The sequence below is a fragment of the Aspergillus welwitschiae genome (genome assembly GCF_003344945.1).
Source record: "Aspergillus welwitschiae strain CBS 139.54b unplaced genomic scaffold BDQ94scaffold_25, whole genome shotgun sequence".
In the NCBI taxonomy this organism is placed as follows: Eukaryota; Fungi; Ascomycota; class Eurotiomycetes; order Eurotiales; family Aspergillaceae; genus Aspergillus; species Aspergillus welwitschiae.
Window position 1 is genome coordinate 361,744 of NW_020798719.1, and position 11,095 is coordinate 372,838.

The 11,095-nt window shown below is 51.7% G+C and overlaps 6 protein-coding genes across 6 annotated transcripts; 2 read left to right on the forward strand and 4 right to left on the reverse strand.

Moving 5' to 3' along the window:
* Window positions 1-240: 240 nt before the first annotated feature.
* On the forward strand, window positions 241-1,101 carry BDQ94DRAFT_180624 (alpha/beta hydrolase). Its single transcript, XM_026773667.1, has one exon. The coding sequence runs from the start codon at window positions 273-275 to the stop codon at window positions 1,047-1,049; it is 777 nt and encodes a 258-aa protein (XP_026624260.1). The 5' UTR covers window positions 241-272; the 3' UTR covers window positions 1,050-1,101.
* A 195-nt stretch (window positions 1,102-1,296) lies between these two features.
* On the forward strand, window positions 1,297-3,318 carry BDQ94DRAFT_180628 (Cys6 transcription factor domain-containing protein). Its single transcript, XM_026773668.1, has 6 exons — window positions 1,297-1,528; window positions 1,615-1,782; window positions 1,835-2,010; window positions 2,078-2,364; window positions 2,426-2,544; window positions 2,592-3,318. Exons 1-6 carry the CDS (start codon window positions 1,422-1,424, stop codon window positions 3,253-3,255), a joined length of 1,521 nt encoding a protein of 506 aa, XP_026624261.1. The 5' UTR covers window positions 1,297-1,421; the 3' UTR covers window positions 3,256-3,318.
* Window positions 2,781-4,726, reverse strand: BDQ94DRAFT_180630 (NAD(P)-binding protein; the record flags this gene model as incomplete). Its single annotated transcript, XM_026773669.1, has 6 exons — window positions 2,781-3,583; window positions 3,645-3,937; window positions 4,103-4,137; window positions 4,173-4,216; window positions 4,326-4,520; window positions 4,644-4,726. The coding sequence occupies 6 exons, from the start codon at window positions 4,724-4,726 to the stop codon at window positions 3,310-3,312; spliced, it is 924 nt and encodes a 307-aa protein (XP_026624262.1). The 3' UTR covers window positions 2,781-3,309.
* A 456-nt stretch (window positions 4,727-5,182) lies between these two features.
* Window positions 5,183-6,295, reverse strand: BDQ94DRAFT_180632 (putative isopropanol dehydrogenase; the record flags this gene model as incomplete). Its single annotated transcript, XM_026773670.1, has 1 exon — window positions 5,183-6,295. The coding sequence occupies one exon, from the start codon at window positions 6,293-6,295 to the stop codon at window positions 5,183-5,185; it is 1,113 nt and encodes a 370-aa protein (XP_026624263.1).
* Window positions 6,296-7,685: 1,390 nt separating this feature from the next.
* BDQ94DRAFT_180633 (NAD(P)/FAD-dependent oxidoreductase) lies at window positions 7,686-9,447 on the reverse strand (the record flags this gene model as incomplete). The annotated part of the gene is made up of 6 exons (XM_026773671.1): window positions 7,686-7,963; window positions 8,024-8,563; window positions 8,614-9,027; window positions 9,078-9,117; window positions 9,171-9,267; window positions 9,323-9,447. The coding sequence occupies 6 exons, from the start codon at window positions 9,445-9,447 to the stop codon at window positions 7,686-7,688; spliced, it is 1,494 nt and encodes a 497-aa protein (XP_026624264.1).
* Window positions 9,448-10,220: 773 nt separating this feature from the next.
* BDQ94DRAFT_172341 (bZIP transcription factor) lies at window positions 10,221-11,026 on the reverse strand (the record flags this gene model as incomplete). Its single annotated transcript, XM_026771935.1, has 2 exons — window positions 10,221-10,860; window positions 10,914-11,026. The coding sequence occupies 2 exons, from the start codon at window positions 11,024-11,026 to the stop codon at window positions 10,221-10,223; spliced, it is 753 nt and encodes a 250-aa protein (XP_026624265.1).
* Between the last annotated feature and the right edge of the window lie 69 nt (window positions 11,027-11,095).

Consider the following 11,095-nt stretch of genomic DNA (forward strand, 5'->3'; position numbering starts at 1 on the left):
TGTATGTGCGGAGTGGGGTTCAAGGATATATTGCATATTCATTGGGTCCAACTTTGAGTCTAAATCACCCCATCTTGGCCATAAAGTTACTGCGCAACTTATGGGTCACGCCCGCGTCTATACGTATCCTAGTTAGCTGTCAATTATGTTCAAGACTGTACATAAAAGGCCCACCACATGCATTTTGCTTACATCCGAAATCTGAGTTCATTATCAACTTCTCATCCCATTGCAACATCGCCAGATTAATCTTTCAAGGCCCGCTTCATTCCATGCCCTCTCCAACAACCGTTATTTTTGTCCCCGGTGCGTGGCACAGCCCACACTGCTTCGACGAAGTCGTTCGACTGCTTCAAGCCGAGGGTTATCATACTGATCTTGTTCACTTGCCCTCGGTTGATCCCATACAACCTCATTCCGACTTCTCGGAAGATGTGTCTCAGATTAGAAATCAGATCCAGGTTGCAATTGATGCTGGGCAAAGAGTGGTAGTTACGGTGCACTCGTACGGCGGACTTCCGGGCTCTGAAGCGATTCGTGGGTTAGACTGGAGTACGCGTCAACGCCAGGGCCAACCAGGGGGCGTAATTCATCTGTTTTTCTGCTGCTCCTTCATCGTTCCAGCAGGAAAGTCTCTGATTAGTTCATTCGGCGGCCAGGACCTTCCGTGGTTCCGCATCTCAGATGATCGTCTCCTTGTGACACCGGCCACTCCCAGGCCAACCTTCTACAACGACATGAGTCCGCGGGAGGCAGAAAGTGCTGTCCAAACATTAAGGCCACACAGTTATCAGACATTCCACAGCAAATTATCCTACGAGGCGTGGAGACATGTGCCGTCCACGTACCTCTACTGCCTCCAGGACGAGGCGATCCCACTCCCAGTGCAGAGGATGATGGTGGAGGAGATAGCGAAAGGGGTCAACATTCATACCCATGTTGTGGATGCATCGCACAGTCCTTTCTATACGGCACCGGCGGAGGTGGCAGATGCCATTGGAAAGGCCGCCAGCCGATCTGCGGAACTGATTACGGAGGGGAAACTGTAATCTATGTATTGTCGAAACGTACTTGGATAGGTCCTAAATAAAGGGCTTGAACTTTAGCAGGTTACATGAATAGTATGAATATATTCTTAATTTTTTACTTTGACAAGAAAACATATTATTGGTGTGTAGCTGGATGCGCAGGCCGACGTTAGTGCGGATGCGGATGCGGATGCGGAAACGGCATAAAATCAAATGGGATAACATTTGTCAGCAAGCTGATCGGTCATTTCCTGGCTCCTTTTCGACGTGTTTCCGGCGCTTGTTGCGAAATGCCAGGGATTCTTCCTTGCCACACTAGTCTCTTTGCTCTCTGGCAACACCATTAACCTCATATCACTGTTACTCCAGCGTAGTAGATAATTCAACAGGGTTATGGCGGACACACAAGAACAGGCCAGAGCTGCGTCTGTTTGTCTGACCTGCAAGTTGGGTAAAAGGCAATGTGATAAGAGACTTCCTATCTGTTCTCGATGCAACAAGTACGTTGTGCTACCAACCATCATGTAACACCGGGGATCAATCCTACCCGCCAATGAATACTCACTAATTATCGCGTATTGAACAGACTTGGTAGGCCATGTGAATATCCACCCAGTCCGCCAGTGGTGACCGCGGCTCAACCGACGGAGTCGGGGCCATCAATGACTAGGTTGTCGCCCATGGCGTGTATACGATGTAGGGCAAACAAACGTAGATGTGATCGCGCCATTCCGGAGTGCTCCCGGTGCCGGAGGTACGAGAAATGCTTGCCACCACGCGGATGCTTGCTTAATTATTACCATTAGAGTCGTCGCCAGTTGTGTCTACCCACCGTCTCGGCCGCAGTCCCCCGCCTTTGCGGACACCGATGACTTTGGGCCAGACATGGAGTCCGCTTCACTACGTGTGCCGACAGAGATGGAGGCTGCGATGGACACCCCCATTGGATATCGGTCATACATGTCACCACTTCTAGAATTCTGTTAGTCCCCTATCTACAGGGTGTTTCTCTGGCGGTATTTGCTAACTGCTCTCTCACCCCGGGGAAGTCCTCACCTCAATAGCTTTACCCTCAGATACCATAGGGACTAACAGCCTTTCTCACCACCTCCGTTCGGAATGGATGAAGCATGCTATGATGGACCCCTGTTTGTTCCACGCCACCCTGTTTAGCGCATCAGCATCGATTGATATCCTGCGCTGTCAGCAAAACACTGCGGTAACCCTGTATCACCAGACCTGGGCTATACGCTTGCTTAACGAGCGGTTGGCACAGCCAGAACCGGTCCTGACCTATGGAACACTGGGAGCAGTGATACCGTTACTATACTATAATGTTCGTGCCGTCCATGTTTCCCCCAGCGTTCAGAGTAGACTGTTCTGAAGGATTATTCCAGATGGTCGCACTTGACCACGACTCCGCTGTCGCTCATCAGAGGGGTCTAGTAAAAATGCTCCTTGCCACGCCCAAATCCTTCCGCAACAACATTGGGCCACTCATAGCCATCGTGAAGATGTACGTGGCCATTACCCGCAGACTGTGGCTTGTGACTAAGATGTTAGTGCTATGCTGTCATTTGCATGTATCTACGACATGCAACCTATTTGGGACTGTCTGTACTCTGAGTCTGTTCGCTCCTCTAGCCTGCTTCGAAATCTAGTGTCAAGAGCGGCTTTGGGGAACGGCGGATCTCTGTTCCAAAAACAGACTATGGATGGGATTTTGGATGTTTACGAAGCCGTCTCACGCCTCGATCAGTTCTTCCACGCCGACCGCAGCAGTACCTCCAGCATAGAATGTGAGTGGGCGCATATTCTGGCAAGATCTAGTCCAACGACTCCCTGGACCGAGCGCCATAACTATCTTACTTCATCTGAAAAACTCAATGCATGCTGCCACCTCTGTTGTTCCATATTCTGGACAACCCTGCGACGACGGCAATTGCACAACGAGCAAGCCCCAGGCCCTACGGACCAGGATCAGCTCAATCAGGTGCTCCTAAACTATATTCTGCAGGTCGAACCACTATACTGGATTCAGAATGCTCCCGAGGCATTCACCTGGGTTGCATTTACAGGCGCTGCTGCGTCCACTCAACCAGGTCTGCGAGCCAACTTCATCAACCACGCGGCAACTGTAATCACGGCCATCGACGGCGAGGACTTGACTCTGATACGACAGGGGTGGAGGTATTTTGGACTGATCAAAAGGCTCGGAGGAGCATGAAAGGTGAGCAACATATCCGCATGACTGCTAGTATATCTCTCGAATAGTTTGCGACTATTCATCGACCTTCACATGTGATAGCGCATTAACGGTCCACTCCCAGAGTTCCTCCGCCATTTTCGCATCTGATCCCGCCTTACTGGGAGCCGACAGTCTTCCGATCGGAAGCAGGTACGCCCCATTATGGCATTCGAGCTTCAACTGCGGCGATACAGCCGCGAAGAGAATGCTGGCTGCTCCTTTGCGTGGACCTGGCGCACCCAGCTCGACCAGCGGCTTTATCAATCTATAGAGCGGGGTAGATGAAATCGGGCCTGCAGCCAGGCCTCTGGTATGATGTTAGGAATATCAGAGGTGTATGAGTGGAACCCGGGGAGAAAAGCACCTACGTCTTAACGGTTCCGGGGTGCACTGAGAGTGCTAGGATGTCCGGATACCTCTTGGCCAGCTCCCTGCTGTGTAGGACATTGGCAAGCTTTGAATGGCCATATCGAGCCCAGACTGAGAAGGCTTTCATATTCATATCGGAGAAGATAATACCTTCCTTCGGGGCGAGTTTGGCATGTCCGTCACTAGACACATTTACGATGCGCACGCTTCCCTTGTCGGCTGCCTCGGCTGCTGTCTGCTGCAGGGTTGGGAGAAGTAAACTGGTAAATAGGAAATGGCCAATGTAGTTGACCTACATGAGCTTATCATTAGCGTCAAGGATTTTCTGTTTCTATGCTTCTTTCCGTTTTGTTATAGACAACGGCGATGAAAGTAGAACTGTTTTATATGATGGTGGCGAGAAGAAGGTACACTCACAGCTAGCTGCATCTCAAAACCATCTCGTGTTTCGTCGTACGGAACACACATAATCTAGTTGAAGTGAGCTGAGAACTCTTTTACGAGAGGTTCAGTCAGGCCAGGGTCACCAACACCGGCATTGTTCACCAGCAAATGTAGCCTCGACTCCTGCCTACATCACCAGGTCCGGTGTATCAGTCGTGAGCACCGCAAACGATTGGGCAATGAAAGAATAAGTGGGATTAAAGAAAACATCAATAACAGAGAAACCGAAGACACACCGAATGAATTGCTCAGCTGCATGACGAACGCTACTCATGCTGGACAGGTCGAGATTGAGAAACCTCACGTCTACTTCACGCTCCGAGCATTCCGCGATGATGTCCCGCCTGGCATGCTCGAACCGTGTTTGGGATCGACTGGCAATATACACCCGGGCGCCATGTCTTGCGAGTTCGATACTTGTGCCAAAACCACTGGCGGAGGAGAGAGTTAGTAAGGGTACGAGGGAACTACTACCAGTCCGTTCGATGACAAGAACAAGAGGAAAGCCGAAAAGTAGCAAATGATTATTATTGGAACCAACAGAGTCCACGTACAGTCCTGTGTGCCCGCCAATGACGATGACGACTTTACCGGTCAGCTCGGGGATGGCGATGGCGGAAAGGAGGTCTTTGCCCATCGCGAGGTCTTTTTGGCAGAGTCAATGATAGCGGAAGGGGAACCTTCAGTATCCCATAGGGGGTGTAGACATGTACAGTAACGCTTATATACTTCAAACCTACTGTCTTCTTATAGAAGCTCCTGCTACTACACACCAGGCAGTGGCTGGCTGGTTTGGGCTGGACGTGCGGGCGCATCTGCGGCCGCACCCGCAGCCGTAACTGCAGCATCCACAACACCGATTTTTTGGTTCAGCTGGATGGAATCCTCTCGCAGGAGACGACCAGTGCTGATGTACGGAAAGCTTAGACGCATCACCCTATACGGTTGTCGCTTCGAGAGTATCGGTCAACCGAAGGACAACGCACTACTGATATGCCAAGTAGACAAAACAGAGAAAGAAGAATAAGAATAATCAAAGAGATACAAATTTAAACCTAAGAACAAGGAGCATGAAGAAGAACTAGATAGCAGCCTACGGCTTCAGCACAACCTGTCCCCCCCAGCCACTCAGCTTTCCTGCCGCATCCAATGCGCGCTCAATCTCATCCAACCCAAATTCCTCGGTGTGAGTGACGCCCCCCTTCTCGCCCAGCGGAAGCAATCCAGACCGCACCATCTGAATCAGCCGGAACACATGCGGACGATCATACATGAACCGTCCCTGGATGCGAATGCCCTTGAACATGATCTCCCCGTACGGCAGCTGAATATTCCCCAAATGGCCGCCCATGAGGACACACCGACCGAACGAACCCAGGGCGCGAATGCCGGCAACTAATAAGGACGAGTCCTTGATGGTCGGGGGCGAAAGGTCCAGGTACACATTGGCACCGTCGGGGTGGCCGACGGCTGTCTGGAAGGACTGGGTATCGCTGGCCTCGTCGCCAGTGATTTGCACGGTTGTAAGTCGTTGCGTGCCGTGGATGTGTTCGAGCTTGTCCAAAGCTGCCCTGTTGCGCCCGGCCGCGATGACGGTGGCCCCCATGGCCAGGGCTGCACCCACCGCGCCACCGCCAAAACGCCCCGTAGCCGGGGCCACGATCACCACCTCCCCCGGTTTCACGTCCACCTCGGCGAGCCCGCCAAAAGGTACCAGGTATGCGGTCAGAAGGCAGAGGTCGGTGATGCTGTATCCCAATCGCCCCAAGAGAACTTCCTCGTCCAGCGGATACAAGTTCTCCAGGGGGAACCGCGTGTATTCGGCGTACGTTCCATTGCGCCAGACTCCATCCATGAGTTTCTGCGCCGCCGGGTGGATTGCCCCGTGAATCCCATAGAGCATGGTCACGGCGGGGTTATCGCGCGCGCGGATGGTAATGTCGCAGAAGACGAGCTGACCCGGCGTGAGGGTGACACAGTCGGGTCCAACTTCATGGATGCGCGCGATGGCCGTGTTCCCGGGGGTCATGGGGATGGATAGCGGGTAAGGGCGTCGGTTGGTGATGACCTCCCTCATGTAGGGGACAATATCAGCAGCCAGGATGCGGACAATGGCATCACCAGTCGATGCTACGGGGCGAGGGACATTTTCCACAACGAGCGGCTTGTCCCGGGCATGAATCACCGCGGCTTTGTGGGTTGACATCTTGTCGATTCACTCGTCTGGGATGATTGCTGGTGGTCCCTGATGTGTAGAGCATTCTGATGCCCGTCCTTTGCCCTTCATATAAGATAGACAGGTCCATGGTAGGCGAGGACCTTATATCCGCAAACTCCGACCAACCCCCACCAACTAAGTCTGGTACACTACTGTCTACTGCGGAGTACTGTGACTTCATCCGTCACAGTTGTGACGAAAGTGGACACTTCTAACAACCAATCAATGTCAAGTATATCCCTGGACGGTGGGTTTTAAATTAACCTTAGCACCTCTGCAACTGCTTGGGCGGCTCTGGATACATGGAGACGGTGATAAACTCACACCTTTCCGCCGTAACTCCGAGCCCCTTTACCAACTAGCCTCGTATCTCATGAATCCGTGGGCATTGTACGACCTGCAATGCCGCACACCGCACCCGCACCCGCACTCGCATCGAAATAATTGGCCAGATGGTCGAGTGGTGACCTTTCCGCCGGCTTTAAAGACAAACAAGATAGTATTTCTCCACCCATCTCTAAATACACCGTGTAGTCTGCTGGGGACACCCCGAGCTGAGGTGTTCAGCAGTGCCTAGCTAAAACGAATAATCCGTAGAGTACGCAATGGAATCAGAGATTTGTAAGTTGTAGTTGGTTTCTGCTAGATTCTAGATACAAGAAGCAAGCAAGAAACGAAACGAGGATAAAGGGTCGGACGAAAGGCGTCAAGCATTGCTTCCCAGGAAGGAAGGTGCCTGCAGCATGGTCAACTCAATTCTGCAGCTACTGGTAACTAGACGAGGGTCATGTTGGAGAAGTAGATTTTCCCTAGTCATATTCAGTACATGGAGGGGAAATAGAGACAATAAGTATAGTCCCTATAATCTCTTTGTTATAATTGTCCGCCTTCCTGTTGCCATATACAGCTTCTAAGAATTATAATATACTTTAATCCGATAACTTCAATACAACCCTGAAATATGTATAGAGGGGTGATTACAATCTCTAATTCTGATACTGTTGGGAAACATCTGTCATTTTCTCTCATCAATTCTTTATATCGTACCTCTCGGGTTTAGAAAATAGACACCCAAAATATATTTCGCGTTCAGTGACGTAGCTGACAAGTTCGGCAGCTAGTACAGACTCTAGCAGGGTCTACTGTGATTAGATTAGAGAGTAAATGTACCCATATACACTTGCACAAATGCGCACGATTAATGAAGGCTGTCTGACCGCATAAGCAATTATATGTTAGTCAGTACATCCCCAAGTTGTGGACATGCTGAATTCCGTGATTCCAAAGCATATGCCCGAACCAGAATATAACATCGATCTCTTTGAATCTGGCATTCTATACTACCTCCCATGCTCAAACCAATAGATGGTAGACATCTTCATCCCATCACATCGACAGCCTTCAGACCCAGACTACCGCGTTCCAGTCGTGCCATCAGTCCCTCATACACGTCCGTGTCTTTGTAAGCTTTAGCCAGGCTGTTGGCGACATCACCCATCTCCTGCTCAACTTGCGATCGCAAAGATCTAGAATTCTTCTCCAAAACGACATCTTGGCCACCTGCAGAGGGCCGCACAGCATTTGTACTGAAGGTTACCGCATCGAGCACCTCGCGGGCAGGCACCTTGCCTTGAACGTCGGCAGTGCCTTGGATGACTGGGTGGTGCACTTCTCGTTAGCCTGCTCTCGCGTGCGCACCAGCTATCTCAAGCTTACCTGGTCTGATCACCGCAAAGGCATCATCGAACCCATCTTGCCCTTCGCTGTTTAAGACGGGACTGTCTCGTGCGCGTATCTGCTTGGTCGCTCCGAGCACCACGAGAAGGAAACGTCCGTATCTGTTTGCAACGCCTTGGGAATGCCACTGCCAGGCCGTGTGTTCGGGACAGTCACCCCGGATAGAGGCGGCAATGGATACCGCCGCAGACAACCCCCCCGAGACTGCCAAATGCACGCCAGATGAAAAGTACGGGTCGATAAAGGCTCCGGCGTCACCGACAATGCGGAGGTACGGGCTGCCGTACGATGACGCATTGTAGGACCAGTCGGACGCCTGTTTGATTTCCCCGTCGAGGTTTGCGGGCTGCAGCAATTGCGAAATTACGCGTGCACCATCCACAGACTCAAGGTAGAAAGCCCGGCTGGATGTCACGGTTGATGACTTCTTTTTCTGCGTGGCGAGTCCTTGGTTCATGACGACGCCGACGGATGTGGTCCCGTTGTGGAGCGGAATGAACCAGACCCAGCCGCTACCGTCTGACAGCGAGGTTAGAAGAAACGGGAGGACATGAAACGGGGATACATACCTTGGAGGGCTTCAAAATATGGCTGGCCTTCTACCGAGGTGCCGACACCGTATGGTGTTGCTCCGCGCCAGTAACCCCAGCTGGCGACATTCTTCAAGTAGCTGTTGTAGGTCCGAGATTTCAAGTACTTGGTGCTGGCGATGCCGGCTCGTCCGCTCGCATCGACCAAATAATCAAAGCTGATGGACCCCGTGCGGCCATCTTTAGCCTTCCAGCTGGCAGATACCGGTCTCCCGGGGTGGTCGTCGGTCGCGGACTCATCGAGTGGATCAAACTCAATGGCCGTCACTTTGACACCGTCGAAAGCCCTGGCTCCGGACTTGCATGCATGCTTGAACATGAGGTCGTCACATTCGGAGCGCACAACGTTCCAGGCGAAGGTATCCGCCCCAGGTTGTAGGATGAAATCGGTGTCTGCGAGTGATCCGTGAGACGCATTCTGTCAAGGAGAAGGGAGGCCTTACAGGCTTCCTTTTGGTTATTGAGCTTGAACGCTGCACCATTCTGGACACGATTAGGCGGATGCGGATGAATCAAGTGAGCAATTTGGGGCATACTTTGCGGACGAAGCCATAGTTCACGAACGTCTCGTCAAGGTCAATGAACCTGAGAAACGGCCGCATCGAGGCAACAAGGCTCTCACCGATATGGTAGCTTGGCACAGCAACGTGAGCTTCCGTCAACGGGATACCGACGAGGATACTCCTACCGAGGGAATATATCTGCCTCCAGCAAAACAGTGTCAATGCCTTCACGAGCCAGGGCTGAAGCCGTGTAGGAACCACCGGGGCCACCGCCGATTACTAAAACAGTAGCATTTTGAGGGATCTCCATGGTTAGCGCGGATTGTTGTTGTAGATCAACGGGGGGATAACTTAAAACTCAATGGGGCACAAAGTTTGTCGACCGTAGGTCAAATAAATAATCAATCAGTGCGTGGTGCTAAAGATTGGTGACAAATTGGCTAGAGTCCATACAAATACTAATGACGTGTAAGGATGAGCACCTGACGTGTAACCAGCGTTGTGCATCTCTAAACGATGGCGGGCAGTGTTGTCGACCAGGAAAGGGCAGAAGTGAAGAAGCAAAACGAATTATGGATCTGAGTTGTGAGACAGGGGTCCTGTGTCTACGTCTCACTGACAAATAGCACCAGTGGCCGGTGAGGATTCCAGATGCTGAGGGAAATGGCCATGGCCCGCTGAGCGTTTTGCTTTTTTTAGCCGTCTCGATAGTTCGTGTGGCCACCTCGACCCAGGCCAGTCCGCATCTTGGTCGAGGTTGTACGAACTCGAGCTACGCATTTAGTTTCAACCAGCGGGTATCTCCGCAGTCCGGGTTATTTGTGACCAAGGCCTGCATTGACTAAGACCAGGGCTTGATGTTGCAGTATGCCCACCCATGACGAGACTACAACTGGCGACTCTTACACTACCAAGAGATCGGAGCCACGACGATCATCAAATCATCAGCTAGGATCAAAAAGAAAATTGGGTCCAGTACACAACATGATAATCAGCCTGTAATGATAGAAGTCTGTGTTTTATGTGAAGCAAAAGGCCACATATGTGGAAAAGAAAGTCGCAAGGAATCATAAGGTTTTGCATCTACCTGAGCACATCCTGGGCCAGGAGCCCCAATGTTTGCAGATGCGCGCCATGTGACATTATCGACATACAGTTAGAGATGCGTATGTGATGATACAACTCCTGCTTCATATCCACCAGTTCCTTGTGCATGTTCGCGATCTCCTGTTCCAGGGCCTTGCGTCGCCGCTCTTCCTCCTGCTGCTCCGCTTGGAGCAAATTGATCAGGTCTGCCTGCTTCTGCCGCGATCGGCCCGCAGCCAACCGGTTGCGTTCCTTGTATTTCTCATGGTACTTCTTGCGCAACTGCTTCACTTCCTCGCTGCGGTCCATCGATCCAGGGCTCGTTGCTCCTGGCGAAGGCGATTTCGCCGACGACAGCCCTGGCCTCGATGGCGGAGTACTGAATGCTGGGCGTGATCTGGATGCCCTCGTGATTCCAGGCATTGGAACTACCGCATCCAAGGGGGGCGACATCATCCCAGCCAGCTCGACCGACGATAAGATACCCCCTGAATCGTCGAGAAAGGCGAGGTCGGCCGTCTCTTTACCAAAGTCCACATGCTTGGCCACAGTCGGCGAGCCTAGAAGGTCCTCGAGCTGCTCAAATTGAGACAAATTGGCGTCGTCGTTAGAGCCATTGGCGTCGCCGGCGCTATACCTACAAACTTGTTCAATCATAATTCACTTGTGTAGAAACGAGCCATGGCATACCCTAACATGTAATTTCCCGAGATTATATCTGACCCTGACGGGCTACCTGTACCTAGCACAGGAAGATGATGTGAAGCTTGTAAAAGCTCAGACGCAATTTCGAAGCCATCCATGGCAACCGAGGTGTCGAGTCAGAGATCCTGCACGTTGAGTGTGAGAGCCCCCTTAAGGAATGTGGTCTG

Excerpts from the sequence above, each read along its gene's own strand:
- BDQ94DRAFT_180628 (XM_026773668.1), top strand. The coding sequence starts at position 1,422 with ATGGCGGACACACAAGAACAGGCCAGAGCTGCGTCTGTTTGTCTGACC. Across the intron at positions 1,783-1,834 it reads GAGTGCTCCCGGTGCCGGAG|AGTCGTCGCCAGTTGTGTCT; the intron begins GTACGAGAAATG and ends TATTACCATTAG. Across the intron at positions 2,545-2,591 it reads CTCATAGCCATCGTGAAGAT|TGCTATGCTGTCATTTGCAT; the intron begins GTACGTGGCCAT and ends CTAAGATGTTAG.
- BDQ94DRAFT_180624 (XM_026773667.1), top strand. The coding sequence starts at position 273 with ATGCCCTCTCCAACAACCGTTATTTTTGTCCCCGGTGCGTGGCACAGC.